The sequence below is a fragment of the Phaethon aethereus genome, assembly GCF_964289735.1.
Source record: "Phaethon aethereus genome assembly, chromosome: 28".
Lineage (NCBI taxonomy): Eukaryota > Metazoa > Chordata > Aves > Phaethontiformes > Phaethontidae > Phaethon > Phaethon aethereus.
The window spans coordinates 2,967,509-2,980,956 of NC_138604.1; the positions used below are offsets into that span (position 1 = coordinate 2,967,509).

Here is a 13,448-nt window from a genome sequence, read left to right on the forward strand (position 1 = left end):
GGTCAGGATGGGGTATCAGGGCAGCAGCAGTGCCTCCCTCTCCAGCACCGCTGCCAGAGGTCTGTCCCCAGGGTACGGGAAGCAGAGTGAGCGCTTTCCGATCCAGCTCACATGCCTAGGAGGATGCCAACCACCCTCCTCTGCTCCCAGGTCTGCTCCACAATTACAATTCTCTTGTTTCTTTTCGAAACCAACATGTTTTATTACTGCTAGAATTATTTTTATTGTTAAAAAGAAATCACCACACTTTTCCAGTTCACAACATGAGAGCAAAATCAGGGGCATGGAGTTGTGTTTTTTTCTTAAGGTAAACAGAGGTTTCTTAATAAAGAAGATTAAGAATGTGATTATACCTCAGTGGTATTACAAAGGAGATATTAGGAATCATTTAATAGACAAGAGGTTCAGTCAAAATGGGTCATTTAATAGGACTCAAAATATACAGACAACTGAGCAGAGCAAAGGGCTTCTAGTGCCCATCAGCTTCACCTTCCAGAGAGGCACACAAAAGTCTGGGCCAGGATCATTGGATGTTCATTAGGGGACTCATTCAGTGTGTTTTGACAAATGAACTAAGAGCACAGTTTTCCGACAGGCCAGCAGAGCTGCAGCGACTCAGTGCTTCGGGAGTGACATTTTTCCCAGGCTCTCCTGCAGGTTAAAATTCCAATTACGCAGCCATGTCCCGTTCAGAGCTGTGTTTGTGAGAAGATGCTGAGGGTGCTGCAGTCTGGGGCACGTCCTGGTTCGTCAGGGCAGTTGCCAGCTCCAGCATTCATTGCCCAGATGCTTCTCATGCCCATTAAGGTTCCTGGCATGGATGGGGGAAGCTAAGGCAGCAGCGCAGTGTGGGAACGTCCAGTTCTGCTCCAAAGCCGTACAGTCAGTTCATGGAAGCTCCGGATGGGCGAGACAGGGTTTCTCCAAGATTCACCGTCTGCTGCTTGACCTTGGCATAACTTGAGAGCTCTCGGTACTTCGGCCGCGGAACCCTGAAGCTGTAACTTCCTCGAGGAAGCTGCCAAGCAAAGTTAAGGTTAGCAGAGACAAGGGCCAACTTTTCACTCATGCGGATAGAAAGTAACCATATGGCCTGGCCTTAAGCCTTTGAACAGAACCAACAAGTGCTCTACAACCTTGAAGCTATGAAAACATGTTTTCTGCTCTGGTGTAGCCAGGATGGGGGACAGAGTTGCTCCTTCATATGTGGTGATGGTGGCAAAGAGAAGACCTGCCCACAACAACATATGATCCAACAAAAAAACCCACCTGCAAGAGGGATCCCGGTCCCAGTGATAATGTTCCTTCCCCTCATTAGGCTAATGTCAAACACAGAAGCTCCCTCCCCAAGGAAGCAGCAGTGAGAAAGTGTCAGGGACTGAAGGAGCACACAACGAAGAGACACTCATCTCCTCCAATGTAAAAGCAGCATCCCGAGAGCTGGCATTGGGGCTAACCGTTTCCCTCTGCAGTCAAGCGACAGCAGCGGAGTGGATGGATCACACTCTGACTGAGCTACTCCTCCAGCTGCTTGCAAGGGAAAATGGGGGGCACTACCTCAGACTGGGATCGCTACAGTTAGGAAACAGTAGGAAACAAGAGGAAAAAAGTGACTGGCAGCCTTGGAGAATGCTCCCATTTTCCAGTGACAGATCCTCCCACCAGCCAGGATGAATTCAGTGAGGGAGAACAAAGTGCAAAGCTATGGGACTGCACTGACCTGCCCCGGCCACCAAAATCTGGAGCACCAAAATCTGGAGCTCCCAGCATGGCTCACCAGGTCAACATCTTCACTGAACATGGCCATTCATCCTTAAGTGTTCCACCCCGTCCAGGAGGGGTCTTGTCTCTCCCCATGCTGTGAACGGTAAAGCTTCCAAAACAAGAGCAGCAGCTCCTCGTGGGCTCAGCTCAGCATCTGGACTGCGCTGGCAGCCCCACTCGCCTTCCTGTAACAAAGCCAGGAAGGCCAGCGTCCAGGCTTGTTTTTCTGCTCGCTCTCAGTCTTCCTGTGTGGATGATAAGGCAGGAAGAGGCAGGGTGGAAACCTCCTGCTGTGAGGCATCCTTGACACTTCACAGCCAGGGCTTTCTGGAAAGCAGCCCCTTGAGCAGCCTGGGTCACTGCTTGTGCCTCACTCCCCAGCACCTCAGCCTCGGCACATCCACAGCAAGACCCTCCCTCCAATTTCCAGACTCTTTAGACCACACTCAAATCTAAATAATGAGCCACATGGAAACCTCTGGGCATTAAGCATTCGTTCGGATGCATCTCACGAAAGTTTTAACTCAGTAAAATGCTTATGTACACACTCAGCTTCATCTCAGTCTCTCCTCTGTATGATTTTCCAAGGCAACTTGGGGGAGTTGGGAGGCTAGACCCCAAGGAACTTGTCAATTTGAGACTTATGTACAAGTTTGCCCTATAAAGTCAAGTGAATGGCTCAACTGCATGCCAGAGCAATGGTTCCACACAAGAACCAAAGGAAGACACATCCAGAGACACACTGGAATAGGTGAACTGCTTTCTCAAGGGAAAAATCATCAGGGGGAGATCAGCTGCCGGGGACTGGGGTTGGCCAGCTGCAGAGGGAAAAAAGGTCGAAGCAGGCAGCGAGCAGGCAGCAGTTAACAAATATGTCTGGGAGTCGGGAGGGCTGGGCTCCGTGTCTTGCTCTGTTTCAGATCCTGAGATCCTGAAATCTCAATCTGCAAGACTGTTCAGTCCTAGCCCAAATCTGTTTCCACTTAAGCCCCGTTATGTCTTTAGGAGCAGAGTTAGGTTAAGCATTTGATAGTTTGGAAAGTCCCATTCTGGAATGCTTGCGGTGCGTCTTAAAAGCCTTGTATGGACATGGCTGAAGTCACGATCACTGTGGAGGCAACTCTGTCAGCAAAGAATTTCTGCGGCATGCAGGACTGGGGTTGCATGGTGCTGGGTTAGGTGGCAAGAGAGTTTGTTACCTTGATGAGTCTGCAAAATGAATTTCACCCATTCTGTCACCAGGCAGCCTTCAAAGGCCAATTTTATCCCTGAAACATGCCACAGCGTTTCAGTTTGCAGGCTTCCACCTGTCACGAGCACAGATTCAGTTCTTATCTGGGTGGATGGGTATGCGCAGCAAGCTGAGAAGTAGGTATACGTACAGAGTGGTATTTGCTGGAGCTGCACCAAGGTCAGCTGCGTCATGCCTGCGCTCCGGCAGCCTCAGCCCTGTTTCACAAAGCACAGCACAGCTTAATCCAGCAAAGCACGCCAGAGCAAGGAAGGCTAAACCTTGGAAACACAGTTGTTTAAATAGGTCTAAAAGCGGGTTAAGGTTTGAAACTAATTCAATCCTTTCAAGAGGAAAAAGAAAAACCTCTAAAAGAATAATGCTTTAAAGCTCCTTGCATTGTTTTTGTTGATTATATATGCTTTTGTACAGCACTCCTGCCTGCCAAACGGGAGCACAACCTACAGAGGTGAGCGCTAGACTGGGACCGAAGCTTGGAGCCAGTCCCAGTTTCACCAGCAAGTGCCCGCTCACTCCTGGCCTTCGCTGCTGCTCCCCACCTCTGTCTTTTGTGTGGCTGGCCTCGTCTGGAGCACGCACCGTCCAGGCCGCCTGCTCCTGGCTGCCGATACAGCTCCTGAGCCGCTGCTGTAATACAGCACCTGCGAGGGAGCCTTCACGCGACATCCCTGTACATCTGTACGAGAAGTCTCTCGAGCCAAAGGAGCTGTAACGATTGCCCACAAAATGAAGCGCTGGCCCGCTGGCATTACTTCATCGCAGTGACTGACTTACACCCGCCGGTCTGTGCAGTTTGGGAGGCAGCTGAATACTTTGCAAAACCACAGCAACGCTCCCACATAAGATCTAATGAGGAGATGTTACCAGGAAGATGGTTACTCTGGCAATGTGATACAGCACTACCAGTTTCTAGGTTGACTCATTCCTTCAATATGCTGTTCAAGTTATCTGAACATTAATGCTTCAAAAAAAAAAAAAGATAAAGAAATAAAAATCAGGATATACCATGAATCCTACAAAAATGTGATTCCCCTAAAAGAGGTCTAAAATAGGTCTACCTGCGCAGGTTGTGAATCATGAGGGTTTAAAAAAAAAACAATTAAAAAATAAAATCTCATGCAAATGCCTGCACCAATTTCCAGATGTCAACACCGCACTATTTAGAACGATGTGTTCTGGGAGGGCAGCAGCCAGATTTATAAGAGGTGTACAGGAACACTGCTTGTGCTGTGGTCATTCAGCTCTGTGATTACAGCTAGAGAGCTGTCCCTCCTCCAGTTTTATTTTTAGGCATTAGTGTCAGGCAGACTGAGTTCTTAACAGAGAATGACTTGCTTTTCTTTTTAAAGGGGACTCCTGTTTACTTGCTACCTGGAGAGAAAGTTTGTGTGTGGAGAGGGAGATGCAGTGAGACACTGTCACTTTACACTTCAGCACAACCACCTCGCCTGCACAGGTCGTCTCCCCATCCGGTGTGCAGCTGATGTAAGAGCCAAACTCCCACCTGCAGCGGAGGGGCGAGCTCGAGCACAGTAAAAACGCACCGTGCTGCGGCCGTTGTTATTTCCCAGGACCCTGAGGATCCTGTGAGAAACAGAGCAAGCATCTAGTGCAGTGGTCTGGCTGGGAAAGCCTCCGAGTGTGAATATCAAACCACAAGGAGAATTTGAACTGATCTCTACTCTAAACCTTCCCTCCCTCTGTAGCAAGCAGGAATGGCAGCTCATCCAAACACTCCTCCTGTGGGCACAGGTAGCTGGTGACCAGGCTCCACTGGCTAAGCACACCGCAGCCGCGCCTGGCTCAACCAGGCTGTTACTGTAACTGGGTAAGTGGGTCAGGCTAGATATCCCCTTGGATTAGTCACAGCAGGTTTGTGCTTTAACCTGTGCTCCGGATGAGCCAGCCCCACGCGCCAGATGTTCCTCCTGGTCTTGGTCTTTCATTTGTAGCTGATTATTGATAATTTTTTAAGCCTTCCTCCTCCAAACCCCACAGAATTTTCTTTAGATCGATTTGCCTGTGCAGGAAAAGAAGGGAGCTGGTTGCCCGTGGGACTGGTGGTAAAACTGTTTGCCAACAGCAAGGAATCAGCTCCCTCATGCTGAATTTTCTTTAGGAAGCAGGGGAAGGCAGAGACACTTCTTTGCAGCTTTCAGCCCAGAGAAGGGGAGCAGTTAGGAGGCACTGCCAGGCACATTAGCCTCTCTGACTTCTTCAGTTCAAAGTCCAGTAATTATGTTCTTGGCTTTTCTCTCCCTGCCCTAAGGCCACAGCAAACCCACTGACTTTAAGAGCTCTTTGCGTTCTGCATTTTGCTGTGAGCCGGTGACCCTCCACGAACGTTAACTTAAAGAGTGGAGAGCAATTGAAAACCCCCCGATTTAACTCTAGCACAGTTTTGCCCAAATTTATCTGGTTCCTGCAGGTAATTACAGAGGTTGCTATAGGAATGGCACCAAGTCAAGAAAGACCTCTCACTTTCACCATAAATATAATTTAAATACATATTCTATATGTGTTTTTTTAAGGGACCTATGATTAATAATCCCCAGCCTTTCAGCCCTTCTGTTACAGCTCATTATATTGCAGGGAAAAAACCAGACAGGAGCTCGACACCCCGGTCTTCATTTATCAAGTGGTTCGACCCGTGGCCAGGTGCGACGGCGTAGCTGCAGACTGAGTCCCCAGCATGAGCCTGCTGTAGAAGAGCTGCATTAAGTGGGCAGATGTGGCATTTCAGTTCTCATACGCCGGGCACAGCTCTGCAGTCAGCTGCTGCCTAGGCTCGTCATGCAGGAAAACACATCCAGGAAGGCTTTTTTACCTTTTTGACAATCAAGTCATACTAGAAGTATTTTTAGTAGGGCTGACAAAATTTCGAAAGTAACAGAGGCAGCCGATCTGGTTTGATTAGAAAAACACTGAAAATTCCTTGACAACTGATTCTTTTCCACCCTGCTGGCGTTTCTCAAAGGATCTCAAAGCCTTACCAAATGCCTATCTGTATGCCCTCCTAGACTTAACGGCGCGAGGGTCGCCTGCTAACGGGCATGGAGCAAAAAAAGAATTAAGTAAACTGAGATGGGAGAGATTTAATGCCTCATCTGCAGCAAAAGTGAGCGTGCGCAAAGAGATTTTCTGATCTTTGGATTTCTGCATTTCTCTGGCTTTCGTCACTTGCCTTTTCAGCACCCCTGGCTGCTTTAATGCATTTTTTTCTCACAACTTTTAGTTGCAGCCAGGAACAGAAGACACAAGCCACATTCCCGACCCTATCGCTGTCTGACCTCCGCACGGGTAATGTCAGGAAGGAGGCCAAGGAATAGGTGCACCGCATGGATTTATTTGTCAGAGGTGGAGGAGAGAAGACAAACAAAATTTCTCTCATACCTTGTAAAACCAGTGGGATTTTTTCAAACAGGGGAATAAAGTCTGACAGTAGAGCCTCTTAGCTTCTGTAGCCTGATTTACCTAAGGAATCCCTTAGCCTACATGTCTTATTTCAGAATATGAGCATTGTTACTAGCTGCCTGCCCCCATTTTCCAACTATGTGGATATAAATCCATAAAGATGAACAGGGACAGATCCACCTTGACATGACTGCCTAGCATAAGGAAACTTTAAGCAGGTACCTACCATGCCCGCTTTGAGACCCTCTTTGCAAACACAGGATGTTATATTTTTCATCCCTAGCCAAATATTTTTCACCCCCACACTTTAAGGCATCTACTTAGAGAATATTCACTAGACAATGCAGATGGTCTCTTAAACAGATAAGCTTCCCGCAAATATACAGTTCTAACAACATAACCAGCTCCAAAGGCTTGTTTTTCTCCTGCTTTGTAAAAAAGCAGAATGGATATCCCTTAAGCCATCCCCCACCCTATAAACACAGATGTTGACCACAATTTTAAGTTGGACTGGTAAGAACAATGAAAGCACAGGATTAGTGTGCTTACATGGGCCGCTCAGCGCATTAATATAAAAATCTCCTTGTTTATTGTGACATATCAGCACTAATCCAGCAGAAATAAGTAACGGTTCATTAAAGGAAGGCCAGTGGATTACGGAGGAGTTAGGACACAATAAAACCTAGGTTTTGTCACATTAGACACCTCAGCGTATTTGCGGAAATATCCGTGATCCTCATGCACTTTGCTAGAATTGCAATTAACATGTGGTGGATGGGAAACTTCTTCATTTCTCAATTATTTACTGACTCAAAAGTTCCAATTTCTTATTGTTATTAATGTGTCCTCTCACCATTAAGGAACTCTTATTCAAGCCACTAGGGAAAAGCAAATTATTTGGGGTAGGGCTATTTTTAGAATGGGACCCTTGGCAGTCCTCATCCCAAAGTTCCCAGACAGGACCTTGTAGCAGTCAGCCCTTAAAAAGCAATGGCCTTTTTTTTCCTCTTTTTTTTTTTTTTTTAAACTTCATTCTTTGAAATGCAAATTTTGATACAGTATCTTAGTTCTTCTGTAAATAATTCAGAGACTGCACCAAAATGTAGTCGCGGTAGCAGCCCTAACTAGCTAATGTTACTCATTACAGCACAAATCTAAGCGGAGCCCAATGATGTAGCTGCAAATCTTGAACTTCAGAAAGCAGGAGTGAGAGACAGTCCTCGCTCAGAGACCTTCTGGTGCATTTAGACAAAGGAGAAAGTTGTCCAACGTCACCCAACAGGTCAACAGCAGAGCTGGGATGGCAACCTAAAGCTCAAACCATCATCTCACACCCATCCTGATTGCCACACTACTGCTTTCCTTCGCTTCAAAACGCTGCTGGTGAGTTTTCTCTGTTCCCCCCACCAAGTGACAGTTTTTGCTGAATCTGCTACACCGATACACTTTTGGGGCAGGTCTCAACCTCCAATATGGTGTGAAAAACGACACCATCCCAGAGATCTCCATATCGCTTACTCTGTTTTTTGTGTTTAGTGCGGTGCGATGACGGTACCATCCAGGTTCGCAGCACAGATGCTGGTAAAAGTTTGATGCGGGCGTGTTGGTAGATGTCAAAATCTGCCTCAGATTGCACTGGTAGACTTAAGAGGTTACAGTTCATGCCAGGCTGAATATCAACCAGGGTTTTTTGTGTCCTCGCAAGGTGACAATTTACTTACCTTCTTTCTTTTTATCAAAGGGCAACTACTGTGCCCGCTGATCTCTTCTTCTTACTGTTTCTAGGCTTGGCTAGAAGAGGATTTAGTTCAAAGGCTACTTTGTAAAGCAGAAGGTTGAGGAAGCTGGGTAATTTGGGCAGGAATTGGTCTATACGTGGGCTAGTACAGACTTGCCTTTGTAACCCAGTTCATAAAAGCAATTCACTTCTGGGCTAGCATCGTTTCAGGAGTTTTCCTGAGCATTAAGCTAAAGTAAGGGCCAAATTTCAGAGCGGGCACTGTGAATTTGGGGGGGTTGGGGCATTTTTTCTCAACTTTGTGAGAGTTGTTACCGCTTCTGTGCAGGCAGCTTTGGAGCCTGAAGATCCCTTATAGGCATGAAAAGGAAGGGCAATAGTGCAAGGATTTTATAAATATCACACTGGACTCTGATGCAGCAGCAGTGCATGTATATGGCCTGAAAACCAAGCCATTTTTTAGCCTGCTTGCCACGCTTGAGTCCACCTGTCAGTAACTGAGATCAGTGAAGTGCTTGACAGCTGTATTTCTGACATACGACGCCTGTGGTGTCAGTAGCATGTGTTTCCTGAACTCTGGGAGCCTGCTGAGGTGCCCAAAGCTGTTTGTCAGCTCTGAAAATTTCATCTCAAATGTTGAGAAGCATAACTTTCCCCTCCTGTTGCAGGACTGCATTTTGTTTGTGTTTCTACATGGTATGTTGAAGCTCTCCTTCCACCCCAGCTCAGAGCAGGGTGCTCCCTTTAAGCTCAGAGCAGCTGCTAGACAACGCCAGGGACTCTCCCAGGACTTAAGATTTCACCATGCTTCCTGCTGCAACACATGGGAGAGATGTGGGTCACCTGTCACATTCCTGCCGTTACCCTCCTTCCTTCTGATAACCGATTGGCTCCCAGCCATGGCAGCGTCATTACGAACGAGGACAGAACGGCGTGGCGGAAAGGAGCAAGGCACTTACTGAGAGAATTCATGCTCCTCTGCTTGGCTAGCAACAAGTCCTGCTGATAGGAAGCAATCCCCAATATGGTCTAAATTTTCACCTGTGCTCAAATACTCAGATGAATAATTTGGATTCAGGAAACATTATTTGTATTTATAAACCAGATATTTCATAGGAAATAAACCAGCCATTCCATACTGACAGGAATTTTTGGCCACCTACAGCAGAGCAGTTGCACGTTTCTGTACAAGCCGTCTGACTCTAAATCCCGACTGAGACCCTTGGGAATGGCTCAGTCAGCTCAGCGCAGGGGACGTAAAATACCATCAGCACTGCCCGACATGAGCCCTTCCAGCTCCGACGGTCAGCTGCTGGAACACCCCGGAGACGGTGACCTAGGAAATCAATGAAGCTCAGTGTGGTCAGTGCTCTCCAGCACTGCTCAGTTCCTGGAGGGATTAAGCCCTTCCAAATGTCTGGCTTCCCAGGAAAGGCAACTCGGAACGTACAGCAAACCAATACGAAAAGCTCCATTCTCCAGGGAGAAATGCAACAGACACGGCCAATACTCTGCAGGCTCGTGGGCGGCAGAGAGCCTGCTAGCAATGTAATCACAGAACTCGGTTCTAATCATAGGTACATTAGCTTCACTGCTAGCAAACGCAGTTGCTCCAGATTTCAACAGGAGCAATGAGACCACAGTCAGTTTTGAACTCCTGTGTGCTGCGCTGGCTTCTCATTCATATTAGAGTGCGTGGTGAATTATAAGCAGGAAGAACGATACACATCTACTTCCCTGCCCTTGAATTCAGTAAAATGCACATTAAACCTTCAGCTTGGTAATGTGTCCCTCAGCCACAATGAGCAGAGCTGGGCTCGGACCATTTACACACATTTCAGTATTTTACTGCGCAATGAAGATCCCTCAGGCGTCGCAAATTCACGCTCACATCAGCAGTTTTAGATACACAGAATCCACAGTAAAAAAATACGGTTATTACCTTTTTGTGTTGTGGATTGTGGTCCCACCTAGGACAATCCTGACCCCCGGGTTGGTGCGGTTAAGGTTATAGACAGTCAGTGCCTCTTCATAAGTTGCCCCTCCAATGATGAACACAATAATATCTTGGGGCCTGCAATAAAGACGCAAACACTGAGACAGGATCAGACAAAACGCAAGGATAAATCCTGTAGCACTCACGGGCGCTGAGGCAATGATCCCGATGATTCCTCTCCCCAGACCATGTCTCATTTCTGTGATGCGCTGGGCTCAAGACCGACAACAATGTGTAGCCCATTAAATCACTTTTAAAACAATGTCTCTCCTAAACATTTACACAACGTGCTAACGGTCCTTAAAAGCCTCCTCAGCAACACCCACACGCTGCATCCCTGTGGAGCTCCACCATGACACATACGCCAATGTTTAATGCATGATCGAGACACTGCTGCGGCTGTTAAATTAAGATCAATTCAGGAGTCAAACGAGGACAACAGTGGTGCTTCAGACCTCTCGGGCTTGGTTTGAAGGGCACGGATCAGCTGCAGTTCTGCTGGCTGATTACAGAACTACTGGGATTTGTGCCGAAGTATACCTCTGAGGTTACGTTCCCTAGGCAGCCTAGAAATACAGGATTTTACAGAGAACTAGAGTGAGAGGAAAGGTGGGGGGAAGGAGGGAAGTGCCTTCAAAATACAAAACCAGCCATATGCCCTGCACATTCTGCTTTCAAAGGAAGACTGCGCCTTCCTTGCACCACCCTCCCCAATCACTTAAGTCTTCCACTCTCACGGATAGCAGAATGTGCTTGCAACCCATAAATCAGCTCTGCTACCATCTACAAGCTGAGCGAACAATTTCTGCAGAATCTACAGCAAAAAGGTGTGGATCACATCCTGTCAGTCATCCGCTTGAGTCAGAGCAGTCAAGTCTCGACACCATTAACTTTCTGTTGCAGTCTCAAAAGTCATCTCCGCTTTCCAAGCAGGTAATTCTGCTAGAATACAGCTGCTTGCTGCAGCGGCGGAAGCAGCAGGCATTCATCTGCTCTGCCTGTGCAAGCTCCGGCTCAGTGACAAAGCAAATGGAGCATGAGACAGGGAAGACCCCAGAATGTACCTAGACTCTGTGTCTCTGGTTACTCCCTGCTGAGAAGCCAACCTGCAAAGCCCTCGGCACCTGCTGCTGTCCAGAGGAGCAACGCATGCATCAGAAGGATGAACGTCAAGGACTGCTTTCTTGGCAGTACTACCGAGAGCAAAATGGCTCAGAATGGGACACTGTCTCGGAACAAGCGTGTTAGCTGTCAGACCCACACAACTGCCTCCCTGCCCCTGGACAGGATGCAGAAAAGTATGAAAAATGAACGGTAAACAGCAGCGCACAGCCCGTCCCACAGTGGTCTTTGTTACCAGTAACCTTCCAAATCTAAGTCTTTTCAGAAAGTTTGGGTTTGGTCTGCATAAGATGATTTGGACAGACGAAAGGAGATTTCAGAGATGCTGTAGAAGGTGCTGGTAGTCTCCCTTTGCAGGGTGGAGAGGGAAAACGGCAGCCTTGATGCCCGGAACGTGGGAACCCCATCATGTCAGGCACACCCCCTGGTGACACACAGCATTGCTAATTCAACGACAAAAAAGTTGTTGCATTCAGTACAGTTCTTCTGCAGGTACTATACCATCTGTTATCCTCCGGGACTACCATAATTCTAATAACAGCCTAGACTTCCAGCTGTAGTTTACTGCAAGGCTTAAAGTCGAATCCTTTGTAGAGAAGTCTGCAGTAGTGGAACATGCTGCATTAGATGCTTTAGGCCCGTGCTCTTTGGACAGAGCGACAAGTTTTACCCTGCACGTGAGGTACCCCTCCCAGCCAGGAGCCGTGGCGTAGGCAGTGCTGCCCTGGGGATTTCAGCGACGCAGTCTGCGCTGTCTTCACTTCCCTCCCAGAGCCCCAGGATTCGGTGTGCTCATCCCTCCCTGCAGAGCTATGCTGTGTCCCCGGCACGGCAACAGCCAGTGAAATCTTCTGCGCTGCAGCCTTAAGATAAGCAGGTTATATATAGCAACCGCACATTTGGGCTGTGCGGGTTCAAACATCTCACTGAGGCAGACGGAGGTTTTTGCACTCTGGTGACAACAGAAGTCGCTGAGCCAGCCCCAGAGGACAGAAGAGTGCTGTACCTTGTCTTTTACTCATACGGCTTTGGAAACGAGGTGCAAACGTGCCCGAGTCTTCAGGGAGTGGAAATCAAAGGAAAGGGACAGCACAGCAATGAAATAATCTGATAAACCACTGTCAGTTGTCAGAAAAAGTATATCTATAAAATCTCTACAAGCCCACTTTTATTGTGATGCCTGTAAAAAGATGTGTCAAGTAGGCCAAGCCACACTTGGCTTCTTAGGGAGAATGCCTTTTAGGTTGAGAAAGCTGCACATCCCCAAAGTCCCTTAAGTCAGTTAGAACTTTGAGGGTTAAGGTACCGTTACTAACTGGATCACTGGAGCAGCAAAGAAACAAACCAGGCAATTTCTTACCAAGCAGCCTTATGCAGACTGAAATCCACAGGATCGGTCTCCCGGTACCATCATTTATGGATTTTGGGTTGGAACTATCAAAGACCTAAGGAATTTAGATGCCAGAGTCATGTGGCTAGCTCTCATATGCTCCTCTGGAATATCGTAACATGTACCAGCCTTTAAATTTACCATCACCTTTCACTGTCACCATGACACCAGCCCTGCAAATTCACATCACTGATGCACGCAACAGTCCCTGCAGTCAGGCCTCTGCAATGCTTGGTCACAGCTTTCTCCTAAGCGTGAGTTAAAGTTAGATGAGTGAGTCTAACAAGATGCTGGATCCCCACAAAACGAGGGTGAGACTGTGCACTGTCAGCCTGGTCACTTCATCAAGTCAAGGCGTGACTGAAGATTACATCCACCAGGAGGATGGGTGCTTCTTGCTTGTGCAAAGCCCAGATGCAGAGGAGAGGAGATTCGCTAGCTTCTCAACCCTAGGCTCAAGTACAGAAAATACCTTATGAAGGTAATTTACAGCTGTCTTAAAATAGGTTTGGAAAAGATAAAAGTGCATTTTGAATCACATCAGGTTAAGGAGGAACTAAGTACACACAGGAGAAGTTAGCAGCAAGTCATGAAACCCTTCCTGCCACTACTCTTCCCTCCCGCTCCTCCACGAGGTATGGCCACGTTGTACGAACACTGATAAGGATTACATATACGATCAAATTGGTATGGCAAATGGCTCTGAGCTGAGAAAGGATACAAACCCTGTGAATGGAAGCTTAGCATTTTTTACTATATTGTGTTTTCCTTG

The 13,448-nt window shown here is 47.5% G+C and overlaps 1 protein-coding gene across 1 annotated transcript in view; it reads right to left on the reverse strand.

The window, feature by feature from the left end:
* Positions 1 to 930: 930 nt before the first annotated feature.
* The window catches only part of VPS45 (vacuolar protein sorting 45 homolog), a gene marked incomplete at both ends in the record, with an annotated part of 28,613 nt that continues 16,095 nt past the window's right edge, over positions 931 to 13,448 (reverse strand). The window contains 2 exons of the mRNA XM_082011447.1: positions 931 to 1,018; positions 10,111 to 10,242. Coding sequence (XP_081867573.1) covers positions 931 to 1,018; positions 10,111 to 10,242 — 220 coding nt within the window. The remainder of the gene's footprint in view (positions 1,019 to 10,110; positions 10,243 to 13,448) is intronic.